The sequence below is a fragment of the Phaethon aethereus genome (genome assembly GCF_964289735.1).
Source record: "Phaethon aethereus genome assembly, chromosome: 18".
Lineage (NCBI taxonomy): Eukaryota > Metazoa > Chordata > Aves > Phaethontiformes > Phaethontidae > Phaethon > Phaethon aethereus.
In genome coordinates, this window is record NC_138594.1 from 11,161,822 (window position 1) to 11,188,455 (window position 26,634).

Below are 26,634 nucleotides of genomic sequence, written 5' to 3' on the forward strand. Positions count from 1 at the left end.
TTAGTATGCAGAGCGAAAACATGCCTTCGGATTATTTATTAAAGAAAATAATACGGGGACCCGCCCCATTTTCTCCCTGAGATGAAAACTTTTCGCTAAGTTTTTATGCCTGGGAGTAACCTCCCGCCCTGCAGTACTCCGGATGGCCAGGGGAAGAGGCAGCGAGGTGCTGCCGCGGCCCGCCGGAGGGTGCGCGGAGGAGCGCGCAGCGGAGCGGAAGGCTGCGCCTGCGCCTTTAAGGCGGTGGCGGCGCGGGGGGCGGTGGAGCGGCGGCTGCCGATCGCTTCCCTTTGATAAGGTCCTGGCAACTCCGTAGCCGCTCCGGGTATGCGGAGAGACGGGGGTAAAAATAAAATAAATTCTCCCCCCCCGAATTATTTTATTTTCTTCACGAGTGGTGAACACCCCCCCCCACACCCCCGGGCAGAAGCTTCCCCCCCCCTCGCACCGGGGATGCCCGGGGGCGGGAGCACCGGGCGGGGCGGGGGGGTGCTCCCCCCGCTTCTCTCTTTTTTTTTTTTTTAATTTTTGAGGGCCTGTTTTTTTCTCTTTTTGTGTGTGTGCGAGCGTGGCGGGCCGCGCGGAGCCGCGCTACCGCCCTTGCAGGACCGCTCCGCCGGCCTCCGCTTTGATGCGCGCAGCGCGGGCGGGGGGAGGCCGGGGCGCGGGGGGGCGGGGCGGGGCGGGAGGGGAGGAGGCGGGGGAGGGGCCGGCGCTTTTGTATTTAAAATAAATAAAATAAATAACCAGGGGAGGGAGAGGAGGGAGGCGCGGATCGCAGTGGGCTCCTTCCCTCGCAGCACCCCCCCCCCCGCCCCCCCCTTCCCGATGCTCTCCGATGCGGTTGCACCGCCGGGGAGGAGAGGAGGAGGAGGAGGAGGAGGAAGGACAGCGAGGGGCGCGGGGGGAGCGGGGCCAGCCAGCGCGCTGCCGGCGGCGGAGAGCGGCGGAGCCGCGGGCGCGCAGCGAGCTCCGGCTCCGCGGTGAGTGGCAACTTCGGGGGCAGCGGGCCGCGCCTCCGGCGGCTTATTTTCCTTTTAAATACGGATTTTCAATTTTTTTCTTCTCTGTGTGTGTGCGCGCGCCTTGCGGTGCCCGCGCTGCGCGGGCGCAGCGCCTCCGCGGACGCGGCCGGGGTCGGCTGTTGCCCGGGGCTCGGAGGATCCAAGTCGCTCCGGACTTTCCGCCCCCCCCCCCGGCTCCGGCTCCGACCTCTCTTCCCCCCCGCCCGTCGCCATTTCTGGAGCAGGTTTTTATTATTATTATTATTATTACCGTCACCTGGCCGGGCCAGCGCCGCCCGGGGCAGCCCCCGGTGCTCCGCTCCTCTCTCCGCGCCCGGGGGGCGACTCCGGGCCCGGGGCGGGGGCGGCGGCGTGATGCCCCTCTGCGCCAGGTACGGCTGCCGCGCCTCAACCCCACCCCCCCCGGGTATTTTTTTGGGGGGTGGGTCCCTGCTCTGGTATCGGGTTTCCGCAGATAATCACCCCAAAAAGCCTTTCTCCTGCGCGGGTGCGCCCCGTCAGGGGGCTGGGGGGTGCGGGACGAGGGGAGAGGAGCCCGGGCGGTGCGTGATGGGAACCCGGGGCCGGGCAGGGGCGGCCGGGGGGCCGCGCTCCCCCACCCCCCCGGCCCCGCTAAAAGTGCGCCGGGAGTTCAGCGGAGCGGATCCGATAGTCGCGATCGGGCTGGTGATAGAGTCGTGCTCCCTCTGCCCTGCCTTTCTCTCTCTCGGCCCCCCCCTTCTTTTTTTTTTTTTTTTTGAATGTGAAGAGTTGAAAAGCCTGTTTACTTTCCGTCTTTGATGTCGGGAGGATCTGGTTTTGATTAGATCAATACTCCTTTCTTCCCCCCCCTTTCCCCCCGCGCAGCGCGGAGGCTCGGCGCATCCCCCGCTGACTCCAGGCAGAGGCGGGCAGAGCAGCGGGCAGCGCGGGGAGCAGCCGGGAGCCCCTCTCCCCGTCGGGCTCCGGAGCCATGAGCAGCGCTGTGGTCCTCGCCCACCTCCCAGACCCCAGCAGCAGCTTCAGGGAAGACGCCCCCCGACCCCCCGTCCCGGGGGAGGAAGGAGAAGCACCATGCCCGCCATTCGCCAGCGCGCTCCTCGCCAAGAGCCAAAGCTTCAAGGCCATGCCGGTGCCTCCTGCCCCGCGGAGGAATGAGAACGGCCTCGGGGAGCCGGAAGGCAGCGCGTCGCCAGACTCCCCTCTGGCCAGATGGACCAAATCCTTGCATTCCTTGTTGGGAGATCAAGATGGTGCCTATCTTTTTCGGACCTTTCTGGAAAGGGAAAAATGTGTGGATACCTTAGACTTCTGGTTTGCCTGCAATGGCTTCAGGCAGATGGACCTTAAGGATACCAAAACTTTAAGAGTAGCCAAAGCTATATACAAAAGGTACATCGAGAACAACAGCATCGTCTCCAAGCAGCTCAAGCCTGCTACCAAGACCTACATAAGGGATAGCATCAAGAAGCAGCAGATAGATTCTATCATGTTTGACCAGGCACAGACTGAGATTCAGACTGTGATGGAGGAAAATGCTTACCAGATGTTTTTAACTTCTGATATATACCTCGAATATGTAAGGAGCGGAGGAGAGAATCCTGCTTACATGAACAGCAATGGACTGGGGAGCTTAAAAGTTGTCTGTGGCTATCTCCCGACCTTGAATGAAGAAGAGGAATGGAGCTGTGCAGACTTTAAAAACAAAATCCTGCCTTCGGTAGTTGGACTATCCAGCAAAACGTTGAGGGTTACAGCGAATGTCAGAGCTACGGAAACGATCGAGAACGGATACAGGTAAGGGAACCCCTGGAAATTGTGTTTTGTTTTAACTTGAAAGACTTTGAGAGTGCTTTTCAGAAGGCTGGCGGGGTGGTGGGCTGGGGAGCTAGCAGGGAGGCTGGGCTTCCCGTGGGGCCGGGAGCACGGGTGCTTCCCCGCACCTCCAAATGCTGGAATTTGGGAGGTGTTGTCTGTGTTTGGTGTTTTATTGTTTTTTTTTTCCTCCCCTCTGTACAGTTGAAAACAAGATACTGTGCTCTTAAGCCCTATTAGCTCTTTCAGTTCTCTTGTAGATCAAAAACTTCATAGCAACTATGTCCTCCGGACACACGTTAATTATTGGTTCAACTTTCAAAGCTATTAAGAGCAGTAGTAGAGTGGATCATAGAGACACATGAATAATGTAACCTACTAGTTCCCCAACTCCACCATCAACCAGTGTTTAACTGCGTTGGTTATGTGGGAAGCAATTGTGCGGTCATGGAGGAGGAAATGTATGCACTTACTACATCAAACTCTGCAACTTGCACAAAATCTGCTTTTATTTTGACTCAGTGTGTGCGTGATGGACAGCCTCTCCCATGGCGTTGGGTGTTGGTATTGTGTCAAAGCCATTTAGGGTGGCTCTGAGCCAATGGATATGGGAGGATACTTGTAAATGAGTGCTGGAGGTAATGGAGATGTTGCAGGTGGAGAGTAATGGTAGATCTTTGGTGCTGTCCTGTAGATCTTCTTGGTGCCCTCCTGTTGGCCATGTGCTCAAGGTTAAACTCATTGAAACGTGGTTGTGTCTAATGGCAGCTGGCGAGGATGCGGGGAGCGCTGTGTGGTGGCAGGGTCTTCCCGTGCCCTCGTCTCGGGGTGCGTCCGCATTGCCCAACCCTCTTATTTTGTTGGAACCCTCTTATTTTGTTGGAAATGTTGATGGCGCAGCAGTGTGAGGGTGAAGAAAGTAAGAGCCATCTCGAAGTGAAGGGGGGGGATGGGAAAGAGAGACTCTGAGCAAATGATGAGTTGTATAATCCTCTGAAAATGTATTCTTTCCTCTCCCCACCCTTGCCATAAACGTGGATGGTTGAATCAGGGCTGAGAGGAGAGGGCTCTGCTGGCAGATGTGCGCTCTCCTCTGCTGGCCCAGGAGGTGAGGGTTTGCCACGGTGAGTGTTCGACATCTCGTTTACAGGAATTTTGAGAGTGTGTCTGTGATTCATGGACATCAAAGGGCATCAGGCTTCTCCTGGGGAGGTTTGCTGGAGCGCGCCCTCCTCTCCCGCCGTGCGGAGAGCTTCCAGCTGTGCCGGGCTTCCCGGTGCCGGGCTGCCGGGAGCTGGGAGGCTCCCCTCGCCCGCGAGGGTGCTGCGGAGCCAGAGGGGCCTCCTTGGTCCTCCCTCTCTCCCGGGGGCCCTCGGTGCCGGCCGAGGGGTGATGGAGTGGTGACGAGTGCGGGTGCAGCCGGGAGGGACGCTTCGTCCCGGCGTGGCCTCTGGACCTCTCCTGCCGGGGGGCTGCGTGGGGGGCACTTGCTGGCAGCTGGTCTGCGGAGGACTCAGGGTTTGGGATCCTCGTCTCATGCCTGAATGTTACTGTCTGAGCATCTGCTGTTCTCCAGAACTTGGTTTGAACTGCTGCCCTGCGCTTGCTTTCCAGGAGGGGGATGTTTGATGCTTTTATCTCTCAGCCTTTGTTGGTGTTCAGTGCTGGAAGGGCTTGGCTGTAATGTTCTACCAGAGCTGCAGGCCCTGCTGAAAGCCCACATGTGCCTTGTCCGGGAGAGCTCTCGCAGAACAGTGGCTGCTTGCCTGATTCGTGCTGGGGGTTTTTCCTTTTCTTTTTTTTTCTTTTCTTTTTTGTCCAGGGATTAATGCAGCTTGCTCCTCGCATGTCAGATCTACCCTCCTAGGACATTAGGTAGTGCATTTTGCTTTGATCACCTTCTGTTGAATTTCCAGGAGCTTTTGCTCTCCATGGGGCCAAGAGATCTCAATGCAAAGAGAGGGAGGTCAAGCTGAGATGCTTCTCCGTTCCTCCCCGAGCTATCCGTTTGTGAAGCCACTTGTGCGTGTGTGTGCTAGAAGCTGATGAGCATATGGATGGGTTATCTCTCATCACCCAGCATTGAGGATTGTGTTTAGGATTGGAGCTGAAGCTTGCACAAAGTCTTTCCTGGTGAGCGGCCAAACCACACCTCCCTCCTCGTGCGTGTGATGGAATTAAAGACTTTCTGCTCGGCGCGTTACGGTTTTGAAGCGCTGTGCAGACTCTTGCCGTTCGCTTCGGTGGGTTTTGGTGTGACTATACCAGTGAAAGCTGGGAGCGCTGGGCCGAGCACACCTGATGGTGGGAGCAGAGCAGTCTTGGGCCAGCCTGGTATTTGGATGGGAGACCACCTGGAAATCCCAGGGCACGGAGTCACGGCCAAAAACACGACGAACAGGAGACCGCAGAAACCGTACAAGTTGAAAGACTTTCTTTGGCCCCAGCATCAGTGATGGACGTGAACAGGAGAAGTCCAGTGAAAACACAGTGTTTGCACCCGGCTGCAGAACAAGCGTATGCATGCAAACTGCTGGTTGTATATTTGGAGCCCTAATACAGGGAGTATTTTAAACGTAGAACCTCCCCCTTGTCCTTCAAAGCGACTCCCCTCCCCTGTAGGTTGTGGTGTGGTTAAAACCGGCCTCCTCACGCCGCGCCGGACCTGGCCCCATGCTCCAGGAATTCCAGCTATTATTTATACGCGCTTCTAAATTTACCACGCGCGACTTTGTGTACACACAGAGTGCTCCTTCCTTTGCAGGGCCGCCGTGTAACGTGGTTTCATTCAGTCCAAGGTGGACTCATCTGCCTCCCATTAAGCTCCAACATCAGTGGGACTGGCCTTCCTTTGAGAAGGCTGAGGCTTGCACATGGCCTTCTGCCGGCTCCCAGTGCTTCCTGGCCTTTGAAGGGACCTGCCGGTGGAGCTCCTTGTGCGTGAAGTTATTGGAACCAAGTTTGGGTTCAATTATCAAAGTAAACGATGCCATTGTAAAGCTGTGCTCCAAGCAGTGTTCTGCAATTAGAGCATGGAAGCTGTGATTAATGTAGTTTTGTTAAAATATACTTTTTTTTTTTTTACCCCCCAGCTTTGTGCATGCATTTTCCTTTTTTTGTTTTTAAACTCATGATTGCCCAGTGCTGTTTGTCCCAAGAAAATACTTAATGAGATTCAATTTTGCCTCAAAATGCACCTTGTAGACTTTCTTCTCACTTTCTCTCTATATAAATCTGTGGTTTGAACTGCCAGAGTGCTTTTATTTCTAAGTAGCCGAGTTTGACAATAAAAAAAAAAAACCCCACGCTCTGAAATTGCACCCTCATAACAAGGGATACAACCAGGAGCCCCTGAAATTTTCATGGCATTATAATACCTCTGATATGCCCATTGCCTAACATAGCATATAGAGAGTTACATGCTGTGTGTCATCGCATCAAGATAAGAATAGGCTGAGAAACATCAGACGTTCTCCTTGAAGCTCCAGAGCAACTGCTACCTGACAGCTGAAAACACTTTGCATATTGAGTTTGGAGCTGGGGTGTGTGTTTGTGCGCGCAGCATCTGCGGCAGGAGACCACCGCTTTCCACTGGAATTTAAAACCCTTGCAGGCAGCTTGATGCATCTGGGTGCAATTACTGTAGTAAGGTGGTCAAATTAAAAAAAAAAAAAAAAAATTAACAGAACAGCCAGCCCCCACTGGTTTTCTTGAGGGATGCGGGGATTTCTGTGGGCTTGTGGGGGCTTACTTGAAAAATGTGTCAACTTTAGGGATTGTTTTTGGGGTTTTTTTTGTTTGTTTTGGTTTGGTTGTTTTTTTTTTTTTTTTTTTTTGCCCATGGGGTGTTGGTAGGTGAATCGGTGCTGCAGTCCAGTACTGATGGGAAGATGAGGTAGTTCTGGGCACTTTCTCTAATTGCATCTTTCCGAAGGCTGCGTTTGGACACGCCTCCTCTCCCTGTCCCATATTCGGATGGACCCGCTGCCTCCGCCCCACCCCAGCCTCTCCAGCAACCCGTCTCCTGGAAGAACATGGCAAACCAGCCCTCCTGGATGCAACCGGGGATGACCCAGACACCTCCCAGCAAGGGGCCGGTCCTGTGCTGGGGAGCATCCTGCACCCCTGAGCCTCGTGGTCCTTGGACGTGCTCTCAAGACCTGGGATGGTTTCAGATCACATAGTTGTAAAAGCTGCATCCTGGACACGGTTGACCCAAAAGTCCCCCGAGGACCCAGAAAGGGTTGCTTGGGCTGCCCATCTCCCTGAACCGGAGTAGAAGACTACGTGGTTTTTAGAGGAACTTTTTTGTAGCAGTAGTAGGATAACTTAGCTTTCACCCACATGTGGAATTAATTTATCTCTGAAGATTTAACTTCTTTCCTGTGGCATTCCTTACTATCTCTTTTTTTTTTTTTTTTTTTTTTTTCCTTCTTCCCAGATATATATTTTTTAACATCTTGATCTCCCCATCAGAAATGCCTTGGCCTCCTTCGGAAAGGAATGCAGCCCCGGCTGGGCTGAATACCTGCCTGCAGCCAGCCCCGCGCCTCTCATACCAGAGAGGCCTATCTTCCCCACCGTGCTTCCCCCTCCTTTTTTTTTTTTCTTTTTTTTTTTTTTTAAAGTTAAGCCTTTGTGGAGGCTCCTGTTTTCGGTGCTGGCGGAGCAGGAATGCGCGGCGGCGGGGCGCCTGGTTGGTTCTGAGGGACGGGGAGCGGGCGGTGGGAGGACATTGCTGCTCACTTAAACCCAGCTGGTCCCCTCCGACCCCCGTGGGGGCAGGGAGGTGGAAAGCCCATTAAAAAAACCTGCCGAGCCTGCTGGCACATTCCTTAGGCCCCCAAGTCCTGGGTAAGTGGCCCTAATTATTAAAATCAGCAGTCCTTATCAGATGACAAGGCCTTTTGCTTTGATATACAAAGGCAGAAGCTTAACAACCCCATCTTTCCCTGGAAGAGGAACAAAATGTGCACCTTAGCGTGCGGCTTTCAAACCTCCCTGCATAATCCCCTCACCGCCTGCCGGAGATACGTATATTGATCCCGGCTAGGAAGCTGGAGTAATGGGAGGTAGCAGGCCAGGGGAGGCCCAGTGCCCCCTCCCCGTGCGGTGCCCCTGCCATGGTGACCCCGCCACGCTCTGTCGCGGCCCACGTCACTGCCTGTGAATTTTTCACGCGGCCACTCTTGGGTACTCAACTCAAACATCCAGGCTGGGCTTTGGGTTTGATAGGAAGAGGGGAAACGGCCTCAAGTTGTGCCGGGGAGGTTTAGGCTGGGTATTGGGAAAAATTTCTTTACTGAGCGGGAGTGGTCAGGCATTGGCACAGGCTGGCCAGGGAGATGGTGGAGTCACCATCACTGGAGGAGTTCAAAAACGTGTAGACGTGACACTTTGGGACATGGTTCAGTGGGCATGGTGGTGTTGGGTTGATGGTTGGATTTGATGATCTTGGAGGTCTTTTCCAACCTTAATGATTCTATGATTTGCTTCTCCAAGTGAAGCCAAGGCTGTTGGTATCAGTAACCCCTATGTCCATTAATACAACCTGCTGCTCCTGTCCTCACGTCCCCCATCCTCCTCTTCCCCACCCAACTCTATGCACAAAAACACAAGCTGAAAAAGTAGTAGGTTCTCCTAAAAACTGGGCCTTTTTATTGGGTGTTTTTATAATGCCAGGAAGATGGTACCCATATTTTGGGATGCCAAGCCTGCGACAGCAGCTTTTGGCCCTGTCCATGCCTCCTCTGACACATGCTGGTCCTGCTCTAGTAGTTTTAGGCAGTTCTCTTCTTTCAGGCAGGTACTGTAACTCGTAACGGCTTTCAGTGGGGCTGGAGCTATGAACTTCTTGGTATTTTGCCTGCTGATGCCAACAGCAAAACTCCTGCTGACTTCAGCAGTGCAGCATCAAGCTTTAAGGACCAAGTTTTTGAAGGCATCAAAATATGTAGAGGTGCTTCCTGGGATTTGCCAAAGCATGCTTCCGATGCTAAAAGCAGCATCTTTAAAGTTGGGCTTCAGGTGTGTTTAGACAGAGTGTGTCCTGGTTGCTGCTGTCTGAGCGATGGATGGTTAGTTGCTTCTAAAGAGGTTGAGCAGCCGGTGCACATGGTTCCCATGAAACTTGTGTGCTTTTCTCTAGCTCAGGACTAGCTGGTAACTAGATTGCTGTTTTGCTTGTCCCTAGGTCCTTCAAGAGGAATGATCCCGTTAACCCATACCATGTGAATTCTGGCTATGTTTTTGCCCCAGCAACCAGCGCGAACGATAGCGAAATATCTAGTGATGCCCTGACGGACGACTCCATGTCAATGACGGACAGCAGCGTGTAAGTATCTGGTGTTGGCCGGGTCCTCCTGGGATGCGCCACCTGTGAATCAGCTGCACCGATGCACCGTGGGGGCTTTTGGGAGCCATGGGTCCAGGGTCACCACCCTGCTTCTGTTCGCCATTGAGTAGGGACTGCCGAAACTGAGGTGTGCGCCCAAACCCAGAGGTGTAGCAGGGCATGGGAGCCTTGCTGTTATGCAGTCGCCGGAGGTATCGGATGGAGTAAAATAATGAATCCCTCTATTGCCATTTTGCAGCTGCAGCTGAGCAAACATGTTTTCCCCTATGCTAATGGTGCTGCCTGACTAACCCAAGGAGCGTATCTCCCTGAGCCTTTGTCTTAAGGCCAGGCTTCCTTAACTAGTTATCAGTCATCAAAGAGGAGGAGATTACTTCCTGTAGGAAGTACTTTCTGTAATTAAGGTTCATCATTAATGTCAGAACGTACATTAATAGGGCCAGTGACCTGAAGGGGCAAATAGCTGCTCATTTAGTGTGGCTGGGGCAGTCTTCAAAGAGCCATTTGAATGGAGTGCATGGATCAGGTCTGGGTGTTTCAGGAGCGTAGGGATGAGAGATGACGCTGTGGCTGAGCCCAGGAATTGCACGATCTGTCTTTTCCTCCTGACTCTGCTGAGAAGTGCGCAACTGGGAGCAAGCTCTCGGTTTGCTCTCCCCAGCAGGAGTGAAATGGTGCTTTTGTGTCTGTGGAGGAGACAGTAAGACTCACTTAGTGCTCTTAAGGACCATTTTCTTCAACTGGGCAGAAGGCAGATGCAGCCATTTGTGTTTCCTGATCTTCACTTAAGTACAAGTGCTCTAGAAAAGCCCACCTGTAAACAGAGTGCTGCATTCCTGGTCTTCATCTCGCAGGTGAAACTTCTCCAGTGTCTCTGTCAGACGTGTCCGCTGATTACCGTGTACTCCTTGGAGAGGTTTGCATGCTGGATTTTTAAAAGTCAGCGTGCATGATGATGCACAACAGAAAACAGGATTTACCAAAAATCCTTGGTGCTTATACAAAAGCTTTTTTTTTTTAATGCACATGTGTGTTTTGAATTGATATTATGGAAAAAAATAGTTTGTTGTCCCACCGGATTCCCTTATTGAACAATATTGGCATTAAATAAAAGAGCTGAATCATAGGGTGACTTCTTTATTTCTTCTTACTGGCTCTGGTTGTATGTGATCATGTGTCAACAGAGCATTCATTGGGTTAGTCATTTCTGGACCAGTGTAGGGTCACTTGGGATTCACAGGGCTAGGATTATACCCTCTCTTCACAGCAATGCCAATTGTAGGCCTTATACAGATGAGAGCACTGAGTGAGAAATAAAGTGCATGGTGGATGAAAGGCTTAACTGAATCGCTTTCAGCCCATTGTTAGTCCAGGGGAGCTTAGCGGGGATGAGAGGGCAGCAGCCCGCTTTGAAATTTGCTTGAACAAGTGAATAGGAGCTCCCCATAAAGCAGCGCGTGAAAGGAGCCTGCCTGTTTTTTCCTGCCGTAACAATAGCCCGCGCAGGCTGTGAGAGTTTGGGGAAGCTTGGCTGATTAAACTGCCCACAGCTCCAGGTTGGGGGGCGGTGGGGAGGGCTGGCGGGGAGCGGAGTGGCGGAGGTTGGAGGCATATTTCTTGCTGCAGAGCCGGTCCCCCGGGCATCCCCGGAGCCACGCTCCATCCGCGGGGCCGGGAGCAGGCGGGCGCTCCGGGATGTTGGGTTTTTTTGGAAGTGGGAGAGGTAAATCGGCAGTTTGGAAGGCTGGGCTTAAAGTTAAGACTGATGTAAAACTTCCTTCGCAGAGGCGAAGGGCTGCTGCCAAGACTGCAGTAAAACGTGTGGGATTCGCAGCCTCTTCTGGCACCTGGCTCTGCTGGTTGCTGAAGATGCTGTGAACGTGTTTGGGGCACAAACCCCCCGTGCTTTCACAGGCTGAGCCCGCGTGCTCTTCTGCCTGCGAGGGTTTACCCCCCTTTAACTGAGGACCCGGGTTTATTCTGTTTTGTCAGTGCAAATGCAAATTAGCTCTTTTGGCTTATATTGGTATCAACTGAAGAGGAAAAACTTGTTCTGGAAAAGTCTGTCAGACATAGCAGTAAAGTGAGGTTTGGGTTTGTTTTTTTTTTTCCTTTTAAATCTGAACTGTACTGGAATTAGGAGAGGTCTCCAAATAATGCACAATCTGCCTTTTTTTAAAATTTTATTATAGATGTCAGGGACCAGTCTGTCCGTATATATTTTGTAATAGCCACAAGCATCATGCAAATTTATATTTCCATTTCTTGATTGGGGGGGGAGGGGAGAGGAAAGGGGATTTTTTTTTTTATTTGCTTATATCTTATTTATGGATTTACTTTGGACACAGGGGAATGCTGCTGAGCAAACTTCAAATATTACCTTATCTTACAAACCAGGCTTTTGATGTTGGCAAGATCAGAGACTTGTTTCAGAGCCGTTGCCAAATGAAGATGGGAGTGAATGCATATGCGCATGAGTCTGATATTTCAAAGCAGCAGTAAAACTACATTCAGGTTAGGTCAGGCACATCTGAGTCAAAAGGCTAAGATAATTGGCTCAGCTTAAATGGCAGCTGACTGGGTAGAAGACTTCAAACTAGTGTTTCCCCCAGAAACGGATTGGCTTAGCCCCAGCCTGGTTAGCTGAAATGTTTATAATTAAACTCTACTATTTAGTGCCTAAATTCTGTAGCTCTTCAGCCCGCAGCTTTTAGTAGCCAAGAAAGTGAGTGCAAATGTTCGCTGCTGGAGCGGGGGGAGAGGTGGCACCTGGAGAGCTGGGGTTAACCTTGTCCTGCCCCGAAACCTCTGGCCTAGCTCAGCCTTTTCATTTCAAAGGCACTTTCTCCTGGTCCGGGGGGGCTGCCTCAGCATCAGGGTTGCCCCCGTGCCCCGTATCTCTCACTGTGCTGAGCCTGGCTCCAGCTCCATCCATCTGTCCCTCCTGCTGTCGGGCATCACCCGTTGGTCACCTCTTCAACCCTGGCATTGTCCATTTTCCCCCGCTTTTATAGGGAAGGCCTAGGTTTAGACGGCGCTCATCGAAGTGGCTGTAAAAGTCCCTCCCTATTCCCCAGGCTGACTTTCCTGAGCCGCTCCACAGCCTTCCCATCCCAGTGAAATACTTCTTTCTTTTCTCTTTGGTTTTTTTTTTAAATCTTTTTTTTAAATCTGCACCTTGTTACAAGTTGTAAAACTCTTCTGACAAGGCAGGGCTGTAAAGCAGGGAGCAGGAGGTTTGATGTTGGGCTCTCTGGGCAGCTATGGAGGAGTTTTAGGGGGACGGGGCAGCCTTTGTACCGACCTGAACGAGGGCAAATCTTAAATAAAGTGAGGAGCCGCCCAGTTGGGTCAGCGTTGCTTTTCCTCCTCCTTTTCGAGCCACCCTGCTTGGGAATGACACGAGTCCCTGCTCCTGTTCCATAGCCTGTCCCAGGACTGTCCCTTTGGGCAGAGATGGTCTCCCCGGAGCTGGGAGCCTGGGGACACCCCGCGAGGGGATGTGCTTCCAGCTTGGTGGCCACAGCAGCGGCGTTGGGGACGGCATCTTGTGCTTGCAGACCTGGAGAGAGGTGGGGAGCTCAGGAAGGCTGTGGGGCTGCCTGTTGTCCCTTGGTCGTGTCGTTGGGTGCCTCATGTTGAATGCGCAGACCTTCAGCTGCTTCCCTGCTCCTCCCCATCTGGCCTCTTGCACTGCCTTTTATAGAGGACACCTCCTCTTTAATTGAATATGTTAACGGGATTAGTCCCGTATGTACGTATGCAAGTAACGTGCTCATGCTGGCATTTTTACTTACCTTTAAAATGCCTATTTTACTCTTTACTCCGTATATTGAAGGTCTTCCCTAAGAGACCCTTATCTCGGTAAGCCTCAGCAAACAAATGCTTCTCTGAGGTACGGATGATTTGATTTTCACTTTAGATTTGCTTTTCCCCTATCCTCCCCCAAAGCTAAGGCATGTCATGTGCCCCCAGGCCCTGCTGCCCCATGGGTTTGTGAAACAGAAACGCTTGGTGACCACCAGTGGCTGCGGTTGGTGGCCATGGTCAGCTGCGACAGCCGGCATGTGCGCGGCTGCTTCCCCAGAAAGCGCTTCAGAGCCACGTGGTGTGCAATGGCATCATTAGGACAATTAGCTCCTTTCACTTGTAATGTAATGCGCGTTCATGGACCAAGCCTGGAGGAGGCTGATGTTCGTTTGTAGCATCAAGGACTTTCTCTGTGGTCCCAGCATGCTCTCTCTTATTGGTGAGATTTTTCCAAGTTTTTTAAGATGAAATTGTTCTGGTCTTTCACTCCAGGCTTTGCAGCTTAATCTTGCTCATTAAAACAATTTAATGACCACTGAATGCTTTGGCCAAGATCTTCACAAAGGCCTGTGATAGCGTGCTTCAAACCTTGACTGTGGAGTGATGGCATCTAATCATCCTCCTCGAGAGAAGGGACCTGGCATCTCTAGGAAGGCATTCCTTTGCTCCTTGTGTCTGGCTGTGTGTCCAAAACGTGTCGGTGTGTGCCCACCACTGTCATGGCCGCGGGAGGTGGCACACGGGGACGCCGTGTCGGCTTTTCCTTGGGCAGGAGCTATTTTCTCTGCTCAGGAGATGAGTCAGGTGTGGGGGCAGGTGGATGAAAGGGATGGGACCAGAGATCAAGGTTATTCAGCCAGTCTGAGGGAAGGGGTGGAATTAGACATTCAGGATCTCCAGGCATGCTCTTCCAACTGTCCCCGCTGTCTGTAGAAGGCCCTTTAATCCTGAGGTAATTTTTTGCGTGGCTGGATGGAAACACCCCATGTTGCCTTGAGCGGGCTGTGCAGGGGGCTGTTCCCACCGGTGCTCCTTGCCTGGTCTCTCCTCATGGCTTCCTGGCTGTGATCCGACGTGGCCGAAGGGAGCAACGTCGTGCCCGGAGGGTACGGCCCAGCTTTGCTCATGCCTTGCGGTGGCCTGCCTGTGCTAGCCAGCCTCAGGGCAGGAGAAACATCTCGGATCTTAAGTAGGACTGGAGATGAGGAGCAGCCTTTTGGTGGCCATCCATCTTTGGCCTCTTCCTTCTTGTTTCCACAGCGCCAGCACCCCATGGTGTGTTTCGCAGCTTGAGGAAAGTTGTGGTCCCAGAGAGTGTAATTTGGTGGTGAAAAAGCAACAAAAATAAAGGGCCTTTCTGTCAGATGCCTCGGAAGTGAAACTGATGGGATCTTTGGGTGTCTTCCCTTGCGGAGTTGCCTTCAGCTTGCTTTTCAGCTTTTGCTTAATTACTCCACATCCATATAGATGGTGACACAAGCCCTTCCCAAGCTGCCAGATATTTGAGGCTTCTCCTGGCTTCAGGTGACGTCCAGAGGGCTCAGCACCTCCGGGAGCGTGGGCCTGTGGCGTGCCTGGGTGATTTCAGAGGTGATGGAGAAGTGTCTTAGTTAGAGCATGGGGAGAGCCCTGGCTGATGGTTACCTCTTTTCTGTGTGCAGAGATGGGATACCCCCATACAGAATTGGGAGCAAGAAGCAGCTCCAGCGGGAAATGCATCGGAGTGTCAAGGCCAACGGTCAAGTTTCTCTACCTCATTTTCCGGTAAGTTCAGGCAGGAGCTGCAGGGTCTGGGTTGGCCATGGGGAATGCTGGGGCTGGGAATGGGCACGCGTGAAGGGAAGGGAGCGGGGGAGGAGAGCGTTTCCATCCCTACGGGATGCCAGAGAAGAGATTCTGTTCGGCGTCGGGCAGGAGCCATTGCTCTCGGCACCCTTGCAAAAAGCTGCTTGCGCACAGTCGCGTTTGGTCCTTCCCTGAAAGCCAGGTGCTAATTGGGGCTTTTCCATAGCACTGGATTTGTCCTGCACCAAATCCACGCGGAGATGCCCCAGTTGGGTCTAGTGAGAGCCTTGGCTCCATCCACCACCCTGACACCTCCACCGGTGCCGAGCAGACCGGGGTTTGGCCTCGGGCGCGTCGCCTTCGAAAGCAGGCCGGCTGTAAGCTGGCGGGAAGCAGGATCTCCCAAAAGAGAGACGTTTGCAGCAGATGCGTGCCTTGCTTTGAGGGGGTCCGATTCGCGGCGTTGCGTGCTCTTGAAAATTAACTCGCTGACTTGCTAATTCAGTTGACTTGCAGACTCCCGATTCCTGCAGTGAATAAACTGTTTACACAGACAAGTATAAACTTATCTTGTCTTGAGATTAATATGCTGAAATTCCTCTTTCTGCTGTCTTAAGCAGCAAGAAATCATAGATGATATTTCTGGTGGGGATGTTTATGTGGTTTTTCTTTTTGGTATTTTTTTTCCCTTCTTCCATAAAGAAAGTTCTATAGCCTGAGCTTGTAAATTAGATTATTTTGTCCCAGGGCGTGCAAATCGACTTTCTCTGTAAGGCAGTGCTTTGATCAGGGACTGAATAGAGCCAGCTTGTGTAAGAGTGACAATTTCCAGCAGAGTGGCCTTTTTCTACCCTCACATCATTTCTGGAGCTAAGTGGTTGCCGGAGAGAGGCCCCACCTCATCTGGTGGGTAGTATGTGAAAGAGTTGGCAGTTCAGCTTTCTGCTTTCGGGGGGGGGAAAGAGTGAGAGGGAGAGTGGGGGCGAGGAGTTGGGGTGGTGGGGGTGGCAGGAGGGAGGGCAGAGTTGGGTGGGTGGTTTCTTTTTCCTCTTTTTTTTTTGTTTTTAATCCCCCTTTTCCTGCCATGTTTGCTTCTTTTGGCAGAAATTCACGTTTTGCCTTTTTATATTCTGCACTTGATTTGGAGATGTTCCCTTTTTCCCTTGATAGATCTGCTTGAGGCAGCCAAGCTCAGCAGTGTAGCACTGCTAGCCTGCAGCAGCTTTCTTCATTTTCTGTACAAAGAGATGGAGGGGGGTGGAAGAGATCTAGGACACTGTTGAGACAACACTACCTCAAAGGTGCCCAGTGTGTAGCCAGGAAATAAATTACCAGCACTTCTCTGATCTGCAACCGTTTGACTTCTTCCCCCCCCCCCCCCCCCTTTCCCTTTTTCTCCCTCATCTTATTTTTTTTAATTTCAAACTCCTTTCTGTTTATACTCACTTTATTCCTTGAGTTAAAGTCTCTCCCTCCCACCTCAGAGGTTTTTTTTTCTTTTTTTTTTTTTTGATGTTTGACAACAGTCTTTGAAGATTTTCTACTTCAGAGTAGCTACTGATGGGCTGGTTGTACTACAGAGAGAACAAGCGGGGTTCCTCAGAGTGCGACCAACTGCTCCTGCCGAAGGCAAACGCTGGTGGGGAGGATGTCACTCCATGAGGCCACAGCACTAGCTCATAAAAATCCAGAGCAGACCATGCCTAGTTGCGGTCGGCTTTTCATCCAAACATGGAGACGCAACAAGCGTAGCAGGGCCGGCGATGCTGCTCCGGCTAAGTGCCCGCGCCCCGCGCCGCCCGCTAAACATGCCTTGTGCCTTCTGTCCCCGCTCCTTGTAGAGGACCCACCGTCTTCCCAAGGAGATGACCCCGGTGGAGCCGGCTGCCTTCGCCGCGGAGCTCATTTCCCGGCTGGAGAAGCTGAAGCAGGAACAGGAAACCATGGACAGTCTGGAGGAGAGGCTGCAGCAAATCAAGGAGGTAGGAGGGTTAACCCTCCCGGGGCCGGGCAGAGCTCGCTGCTTGCCGCCTGGCTGGGGGGGTGGGAGGAGGCCGTATCCTGCCCACGGGGAAGAACGTGTTTCGATCTCACTGTGGTTGGCGAGCCCGCGGGGGGGCTGTCCCAGTGCGCGCCTCGCAGGCTCCCTGGCCTCTTGCGTTTATTCCTCGCCATCGCTTGGCCGGCAGGACGAGGAGAAGGAGGGCTCGGAGCTCCCCGCCAGCCTGCAGAGCAGTCGGGAGATGGCGAACCCCCAGCATCCGCAGCACCCGCTCTCGCTCCTGCCCTCCGGCAGCTACGAGGAGGACCCCCAGGCCATCCTGGATGAGCACCTCTCCCGCGTGCTGAAGACCCCCGGCTGCCAATCGCCTGGCATGGGCCGGCACAGCCCCCGGGCCCGCTCCCCCGACCGCCTGCCAACGGGCAAGCTGCAGCCCGGCGCAGCCTCGCCGGCCGCGTGCGCCTTGGTGGGTAAGGGATTCGTCACCAAGCAGACCACCAAGCACGTCCACCACCACTACATCCACCACCACACCGTGCCCAAGACGAAGGAGCAGCTGGAAGCGGAGGTGGCTCAGCGGGTGCAGTGCTGCTGCCCGGTGGGCAGCGACTACTACTGCTACCCCAAGTGCAAGGGCCACCCGAAAAGCACGGACCCCCCTCTCCCTCCGCTGGAGCCCTTTGGGTAAGTCACGAGCATCTCTCTCCGTTGCTCCTACCCCAAACCATCACCCCGTCATCCCCCTGCAAGGGGACTGAGCGGGACGGCCCCGTGGCAGCGCAGGGGGCTAACGGCGGGCGCGTGTCCCCTTCTCGCCACCAGCAGGACGGGGACGCTGCCGAAGAGGCCAGGCAGAGGAGCGGAGAGCGTCGCCCTGCCGGCCGGCGACGGGGGGCTGCCCGGCCCCGGTGGGGTGCAGCTACCGGGGGGCGAGGCAGACCGGGCACAGAACGTCTGGCAGTGGATGCTGGAGAGTGAGAGACAAAATAAGCACAAGCCCCATAGGTAAATATGCAGCTGTCTACAGCAATATCGCTCCCGGTAAATATTTATATATTACATGGGCTGTCTATTTTTACAATCGCTAAAAACAAATGAGACTCTTTGCTCCTCCGGTTTAATATAAAAGCTGTTCCGCAGAACCAGAAAAACCACAAAAATGTCATGTTTTTGGCAATAAACCTCCTTTCATGTTATGACAGACTTTTGAGAGGGAGCGAGCAGAATAGGAGCTGCTATTAAAGTCATATTTTCCAGCTTTTCTAACCCGACTTCTTCCCCTCCCCAAGCACACAAAGCACAAAGAAGGCCTACAGCTCCGACTTTGCCAAGGGGGCCCCCGGCCGCCACCACCCGTGGGGGACCGGCAGCCACCCGCGCGGGGCGCAGCCCGCCCACCCCTTCGTCCAGGACCCCGCCATGCCCCCGCTCACCCCGCCCAACACCCTGGCGCAGCTGGAGGAAGCGTGCCGCCGGCTCGCCGAGGTCTCCAAGCCGCAGAAGCAACGGTAACGGCCACGGGAGGGATGGTCCTGGTCCCGCAGTGGGGTTTGGGGAGCAGCAGGGGTAGGAGAGGTTTGCTGGGCGCTGGTTGTGCTCGTCTTCAGCCAGCGCTCAGGCCGATGGCGGGCGAGGCGGTGCGTGAATGTGGTCGGTGTCCTCCCCGTCTAGGTAGAGGGTCAGCCATGGGGCCGGACTGTGGGGATGCATGACGGCACGGCTTGGCCAAGCCCCAAGGATGAGCCTCCTTATTCCAACCCCACCCTACCCTGGCGCAAATAGTTTGAATCCTAGACTATTACTTCCACTCTTTTGATGGCTGTAATTTGCCCATTTTTCCTCTGGGAAGGACTCCAGCTACATACCAAGTGGAGAATTGGACTGGTTATCGTTCATTTGGGTATGGAAGGATAAATTAGCCCACAGCATTTTTAATTCTTCCTTTGATTGTTTACAACATGTGAGGGTTGATACAAAGAGCGAACTTAACGACCCACAGGAGACTTCAATTAAGAAGATTGTATTTCAACAATTTTTTTTCAAGTATTTTTTTTTTTCTTCCCCACTTGCGCTCCCCCTCTCCACTTCAGATGTTCAACCTCAAATCAGCAGAGGGATCGAAACCACTCCACTGCCATTCAGGGGGGAAACACCCCTTTCTGCAATGCAAGTCTAACGACAGAAGAGTGAGTATTGCACACACATGAAAGGATTGGGAAATACATATATATAATAATTATATTTTCATTAAATGGATTGTGCTTTGAGAAGAGAGGAAATACTCATATCTGAAATTTTGTCTTTCAAACATTCTTCTTAAAGGAGGAACAAAACATTTTCAAATCTTGTGTCTGGCTCTTTTTAACTTGCATTCCTGTAAAGTGGACAAAGATTGGATTAGTCTAATTACAGGATGGTTCTTTTAACAAGAAATCTGCTACAGAGAGGTCTAAAATGGCCTAAATAATTAAAGTTTTCTTTCTTACCCTCTTCATCTTAAGCAATGAGTATGTTTGAAGTCCAGACTGAGCCACCTGACTAGAGCCTTTCATTTTTAATTGGTTGACCTTAAGTCCACCAGCTGTCTTTGCTAGCAGCTTTTTTTCTGAAGCCACTCTACAAAGACTTAGAACAAATTAGGAAGACTAAATTACTGCGGACTAACACTTTGTGACCTTTTGACATGCCAAGTGTACATTGCCTCAGAAGCAGTTGTAGATTTGGCTGCATGGTATTCACTAGAGCGTTGCCATTTTGCTGGGTAATACTGTTTTAATTATTCGTTAAGAAGGGTTTCTTAGTGCAAATGACAGGATCCAGTTAATTTTATCTGCACCAGGAGAAATAAGATTACCTGTGTACTTCAGGTGAAGAATCTGGTGGTGGTTTTGCTTTGTTAGCTGTTGGTGGTTGCAGGTGGTTTTGTGCATGAGAAGAAAGCTTGGCAGATGCTTTGTACGAAGGCAGCCTTTCAAACCAGATGCGTACAACACTGGGGCTCGCTAGCTGGAGGTTAGCCCTTGGTGAGCCCTGCACACACTCACCTGGTCCGTCGTCCTGCTCTGATCCTTCCAGCAAGCACCTAACCTCCATTCCTCAGTTTTCCCATCCATAAAATGGGGTGAGGTCTTTGCTGTCTGCGTCTGGGCGCTTGGTGGTGCCGCAATTCCCACCATCGCGGCGAGCAGGAGCTGTTGTGGGAGCCCAGCAAAAGGCTGTGCAAACGCAGCATGACAAATTCACGGCGAGTACAAGAATATATGACTTTTTGGGTCACACCCAGGATATTTCTGACTAGTGTTACGTGTGGCAGAAACACTGCTGGATTGAGTGTGGTGAAACGGCTTGTTCTCAAATGGAAAAATAGAGGGGTTTGTGTGTGTTTTCTGTTTTTCAGTCACAAAGAGCCAAAGAAACTGCCAGTTGTTCACACCTGTCAGTCAAGTGAGTTGGTTGTCACCTATTTTTTTTGCGGAGAAGAAATTCCCTACAGGAGGATGTTAAAGGCCCAGAGCCTGACACTTGGGCACTTTAAAGAACAGCTAAGCAAAAAGGGAAATTACAGGTAAGAATCTGTGATTTGTGTGTTCTTTAGTATATTCTAATGAGTCAAAAGACTCAGCAGATACTTTGCAGGTCTACCCGCAATGACTCATTTACCTCAACTTTCGGAGGCTGTAGATCTTCTTATTCTCTTCCCACTCAAACCAAGGGCAACTTGTAGATGGAGAAAGGGGCCCTGAGCCGCAGCTTGGCTGCGGGGCCACCTCCACTCCATCTCCCTTCCCAGCCTCCTCCCCAGTCGCATAAGGACGCGGGCTGGCAGGCTTTGTGCTCCAACCCTTGTCCAAAATGCTTGAATACCAGGAAAAGCTGGGATGGCCTCGTGGCGAAGGCGTGGAGTGGTGGGGTTCGGTTCCCAAACTGGGGCCAGCATTCATCTTGGTGCTGGCCTCCTGCTTTGCCTTCTTGTTTAATTTTTTTTTTTTTTTTTACAATGGTGTGGCTCAAAATGCAGTCAGTGAAAGGTTGGGATGTTGCATCGGAGTGGACTTGTAGCTGAGACAAACTCGCTTTTCTCTTTGTTAAGGAAAAAACCTCTGCCTTGCAGGGAAATCTCTACCAGCAATACCAAGTTCCTCCTCAGAAACACCAACAAACCCTGCCTGTCTGGTTTCCAGGGCCCAGCTCCCAGTTTAACCAGTTTGCTGCTTCCCCTGCTCTGCTAGTTCCCATGCAGTAGCTTCACATTGGCTATTTTAGCTGTACTTTCCCCGCGGATCTGGGCACTAGTGGGATCATCTGTTGGCCACTTCTCCTGCAGGGTGAGCAGGAGAGGGAAGCTCCAGCTTTAAGTTTTGAATTGGCACTGAATTTGGTGCTTCTTCAAAGAGCTGCCCTGTAACTGGCAGCCTCTGATTTAACCTCCAAATGGTCATTTGGGTTTGGTATGAGGACTTTCCAGCTGGTGCTCCATCACTGGCATGTCTTTAGCTTTGGAAAGTGCGCCTATGCAGATCGGAGGTAGGTCACCCAAGGGTGCTCTCAGGGATGCCATGCTGGGGTCTGTTTATAGCTGTTGCACAGTGGGTCTGGGGTTGAAAGGCTGCCAGTCCTTCCCCAAAACCATCTTTGCAGCCCGCCCAGCTGCCATCAGATGGCAGCAACCTGCAAGTGCACCCAACCTGGACAGCCTCCAGGAGAGGTCCCTGGGCTTCTTGCACCCTTGCGCCATTTTCCAGCCCCTAAAGCCTCTCCCAGCCCGCTGCGTTCCTCCTCCGGCTGATGCAGCCTCGTGCCCCAGTTGCAGACCAGTTTCCCTGGCCTCACCACTGGTCTGCCACTGCTCCAGTGGCTGTGTAGTCCCATATGCCCCCCCCCCAATCCTTTTTTTGGTTTATTTTCTATGGCATTTTTTGTGTGATGCCCGAGTGCAGAAATAGGCTCCTAAAACCTCTGTGGCCCGAAAGCCCCTCCAGGTGCAATTATTTGTGCCTTGTCAGACCGTAATTACTTTAGAAAATGTTTTTAAGTGACTGACAAGGATGAAACAACGTTTTGCTTAGATCTCACCCCTTTACACCTGGGTAAAGACAATACAGAAATTTATAAAAGGAACTTGGGTACGTGCCCAGTATTTTATCTTGCACAGACACAAGGTGAAACTAATTACACAAATGTGTGTACCTCCAGGGAATCATTTTGATCTAAGCTTTGACTTTTGGCTGGACTTTGAGTGAAACTGCGGGTGACCTTCAGGGAAGAGGTCCGCAGTGCCCGGAGTAGTGTGTGTGTTACGGGGAGGCACTAACTAGGCTGCTTTGGTCACATCTGGCATTGATTTCTTTTTAAGGCACATTTAATAAGCATGTCTTTGAAGCTGTTGCCTTTCATTTAATGCACAAAGACATGCAGAAATGCTCCGCTCTCCAAATTCTTTATTGATTGGATCAGTTTGCGAGGCGGGTACCTCGGGCTCCCGAGATGCCAGAGCCGCGCGGCCGGCCACGCCGTGGGGCAGCCGCCGGGAAATCGCCGCTTTGCTTTCCTTCCTCACCGCCCGCCCCCCCCCCCCCCCCCAAGAAGGAATTAAGCGGTGATTTAATACTGATGGCGTTAACAAAAAACAAACATACACGCACAAAAAAACTGGGTGGTGTCGGGTAATCTGAAGATGGCAGCGGTTCAAAACAGAGTTGTAACGCCAGGCCTGCTCGCCTCGATTGGTGCCAGATGTCCCAAAAAATAAAAATAAAAAAAAATAAAAAAGAGGAAAGCTTGCCACATAAAATATGTTTCAATGGAAAGCCCATTTCTGAGCAAATAAGAGCAGAGTGGCTTGTTTGTAGATGTTGTGGGGGAGGATTTTTGGTTTTTTGCTTTGCCTCCTATTTTTTTTTCCCCCTTTTTCTTTGTGAAATAAGGTTGTAATTATGTAAAAGGTCATAGCGTGTTTTCTCAAATAAAAATATTGTAAACACAGCCAGTGCTTGAGCTTGTGGAGGAAGTTATTGGGAAGAGCGGCTGTTATCTGGAGAGGGGCGGAGAAGGGGAAAGGGAAGAGAAAGTTCTTTGTAATTCATTCAAACTTTCCTTGGGTTTTTTTGGTTTTGTTTCAAGGCTGCTGGCCTGGGGAATTGTGGCCTTGACCTGCAGCATGAAAGTTGGTGGGAGTTGGGCCATTGACTTCAATGAGTGCAGGCTCCGAAGGACTTAAATAAGATGTTTTTTCTTGCTGAGCCATTAAAGAAGCACCATGTGTCAATTCAGCTTGGAGTGACTTTACAAAAATAAACCCTAACCATACCTTGACTAAATGAAACTGGTTTCATTGCTTTGACTAAAAAGCTTCCTCTACCAAAATAATTTTAATGTACCCTAAAAATAAATAGATTTGCAGGCTATCGCTACTGAGTATTTTAAAAATGTGTAATAGAACAGTCAGTAAAAAAAAAAAAACAAACCCCAAACAAATTCTAAGATCCTGCCCTGGCTCTTTCAGTTTTAATAGTAAAAGTGAGCTTAGTTTAATCTCCTTTCCTATCCTAAAAAAAATAATAATTGCAACACCCTTTCCACTGACAAACGTCTGCCAACCCCAGTTGTCTGGAAGCTACAGGGGAAGGGTGTGGGAGGTGCTGATTTTTTTTTTTTCGTTTGGTAATCCATCTGATGAAGGTTTTTCCATCCCTGGCGATCAGATGGCAAAGCACTTTTCCAAGGGAGCAGGCATGTCCGAGGAGGTGTGCGGCGGCAGACGGACAGGCTCCCTAAATGCTACCCCTCTGAATGGAAGCCCTTCATTTGTGCATATGCAATTAAGCAGCCTTAGAAGGAAGAAAGCTCCAAACGGGATAAAAGGAACCTTTAATCAAGAAGCTGAACGGTCTAATTCAGGATAATAGAGGGGTCCTTACTGTTTGACACAGGAGGGGTGGGGGTGCTTTTTGTTTCTGGGAGCGTTGGCTTCATGATCTAACGACCCGGAGCAAAAGAGCAGGAATGCAGGACACTGCTGCTTGACCTCCCGTGTCACGTCCCGCAGGCTGGACCAGGGCTGCTCTGCGCTGGGAAGCGTCCGGAGACAAATACAGGAGTTTCTGTCGCTTAAAATGGAGACGTGAATTAGACATTGGGTTGTTTCGAATGTGAGGCTCCCGGTTTTTGGTTTTTTCAGTAGGAGTACTGCAGAGTTTCAGCTTTTGCGTTGCAGGAAGCTGGGGTGGTTTTCTTTTAATCCATCCGTGTGCCTAAAAAGCCTCTCCTTTTAATAACAGTTGCTAATTTTAATGTTGGGTTTCAGCTTTGAAACAAGAAAACACATGAAAGAAAGAAGGTGGGGAGAGAGGGGAACCGTAAGAATGCTTTGCTTTGAAATTCTATTTATTTATTTTTTAAATAGATATTTGACCAGAAATCACCACGCTTTCTAATTTTCTTTATGGCTGAGGATATCCACTGCCAACGCGTATAATTTACTCCGTGTAGAAGCTGTTGTCACCACTGAGCAGCGTGCTCAGCCCTGCTCCCTCTGTCCCATTGCCGTCCCTGCAGCCCCGGGCATGCTTTCATGTTGCTGGACCTGAGCAGCCTGAGGTTTCCCTGGCCACGCTGGGTGCTGGAGGAGCATCCTAGGAGGGAGAGATTGCAAATGTTGTGGTTAAAAGAACTGCCAAAGCATCCTTTGCTTTACCTTTTGATTTTTAACTGTGTTTTAATTCTCCTTACTGCAGATACTACTTCAAAAAAGCAAGCGATGAGTTTGACTGCGGTGCGGTGTTTGAAGAGATTTGGGAAGACGAAACCATCCTGCCAATGTATGAAGGAAGGATTCTTGGGAAAGTAGAAAGGATCGATTGATGGCATCTGTGTTTCTTAAGAAAAGTTAAGCTAGAAAAGTCTTTGGACACACAACAGTAGTGGTGACAAGGAAACTAAAAAAAAAAAACAAACTCTGAAGGAAAGTTTTGAACCAATGAAGAAAAAAAGTGAAGTCTATGAAGACTTCGCTGAATTAGCCTTAGAGGAAAAAAATGGCATTTATTATTCATGAGTTGGGTACAGAGATGATAAAAACCCTGAACTATTTATTAAAAACATGACCACTGTTGGCTAATGGAGATGCAGACCGTGTTTGAGAGACTTCCATACATAATATATGATTTCCTGGGGATCTGAAATCTATGGACTAAGAGAAACTGTGTATAGCTTACCTTAACAGTAATCCTTACTGATATTTATTGAACAGTCTGTTTTCCCTTAAGTCCAGTTTTTGGATATGCTGCTTTAACAATGGAGAATAGAGGGGCTGGGAAGGGGGGTGATGGGAGGAAGGATGATTTTATTTTTTTTATATGGTTCCCACTATCTAAAATTTAGCAATTTGGCTATGAGCGCATTCATGTTTTTTTTGTTTTTTTTTTTAAGGGGGAGGAGGGAAGGCGCAACATTGTGCCCAGTATTTCTCCAAGTGAAGATAAATCCTTTCCAAAGAAATAATAATAACAAAAGCCGAAGTAAAAATACTGTCCTACCATTCAGCTAGAGACCGGTGCATTTTAATCTATGCTGCTCTAATTTGAAATAAAGGTCTTAAGCGTTACATATGTTAGTTAGATGCAATATAACAACAGCAACTTGTTATTTTGTCCATGGATTTCTGCGGGGTGAGGTTTTTGCTTTGCTGCTGTCAGCGGTGAGAGTACCAGGTGCTGTCCAGTGCCTCTCGAGGCAAGGTAGAGCAAAACCCTGAGCCTGGGAGAGCTGTAGAAGAAGCCCCCCAGTTCCCATTTCCATACTTAGCCCACCACAAGGACACCGTGCAAAAGCCAGGTTAAAACCCCGCATGTATTCCACAGAGCTAGCTGAGTTTGTTTAGCCGTTCTACTTCAATGTTAGATCACTTCTATTTCAACGACAATGTAACTACGATGGGGCGTATTTTCAGATTGGTGTGGAACGTGTTGATGCGTTGTCTGGTGGCTTTTGGTTGGGTTTTTGGGTTTTTTCAAAATATTTTGTTTTATGGCCTTACCTTCACGACACCCACGTGAGCCTGTGGGAGGTGTGGGCGAAGGCTCTCTGCAGCCCTTGGCGGAGCTTCGTGTGCGCGTGTGCGTCGGGACAGGGCGACCCTTTCTTGAGAAAGACCTTGCATTTCTACAGTTGGGTTTTGTGTTGATTAAGTTAATCTGTGCGTTCAGTTTGCCGTTGCTACTTCGTGTAAGTCTGTATATATTGTAGAAAATGTATGGTGAAAATATTAATACACTATCTCTAGTGTTTTTAAAATTTAATCAGTACAGTACCTGTGCCTGCATGGTGTTACGAGACCATGCGTCGCCCTATATTCAGGGTTCAAGCTTTCCCTTGTTTGTTTAAGGGGTTTATGTATAAATATATTTTATGCCTTTTATTACAAGTCCTGTACTCATGACTTTTGCCATGGCATTTTGTTCTACTTATACTGTAAATTATGCATTATAAAGAGTTTCATTTAAAAAAAAATTACTTGGTACAATAATTATTGTAATTAAGAGATGTAGCCTTTATTAAAATTTTATATTTTTCAAATTAATATTGTCTGACTTTTTTTTTTTCTTCCCCCCCCTTAATGCCTTAAAAGGTTTTTTCTCATGTATGGTGGTGGCTGGAACAGTAGCTGAGCCTTGGCAGGAGCTCCAGTAGGCAGGGCAAAGGCTGGGGCTGCGCTTCGGTGCAATGATTAAACCGTTCACAGCTCCTTCAGGTACCTCGGGTACGAATTTAGCGTAGCCTTACCCCTGAGCCCACCCGCTGGGGCGAGACCGGGCCAGGAGGGGAGCGGGGACCCCCTCTTGCTCCGAAAGTGGGCTGACGACAGC

At 50.8% G+C, this 26,634-nt stretch overlaps 1 protein-coding gene across 2 annotated transcripts; it reads left to right on the plus strand.

Moving 5' to 3' along the window:
- Positions 1-25,723, plus strand: AXIN2 (axin 2). 2 transcript variants are annotated; one of them, XM_082008030.1, is made up of 10 exons: positions 1-2,801; positions 9,013-9,153; positions 14,646-14,748; positions 16,611-16,751; positions 16,959-17,455; positions 17,555-17,776; positions 18,061-18,279; positions 18,862-18,957; positions 20,169-20,336; positions 24,505-25,723. In XM_082008030.1, exons 1-10 carry the CDS (start codon positions 1,978-1,980, stop codon positions 24,629-24,631), a joined length of 2,538 nt encoding a protein of 845 aa, XP_081864156.1. In that variant the 5' UTR covers positions 1-1,977; the 3' UTR covers positions 24,632-25,723. The 2 variants fall into 2 exon arrangements, with proteins under 2 accessions (XP_081864156.1, XP_081864157.1); XM_082008031.1 differs by lacking the exon at positions 17,555-17,776.
- Positions 25,724-26,634: the final 911 nt, after the last annotated feature.

Excerpts from the sequence above, each read along its gene's own strand:
- AXIN2 (XM_082008030.1), top strand. The coding sequence starts at position 1,978 with ATGAGCAGCGCTGTGGTCCTCGCCCACCTCCCAGACCCCAGCAGCAGC. Across the intron at positions 14,749-16,610 it reads TTTCTCTACCTCATTTTCCG|AGGACCCACCGTCTTCCCAA; the intron begins GTAAGTTCAGGC and ends CGCTCCTTGTAG. Across the intron at positions 20,337-24,504 it reads AGCAAAAAGGGAAATTACAG|ATACTACTTCAAAAAAGCAA; the intron begins GTAAGAATCTGT and ends TCCTTACTGCAG.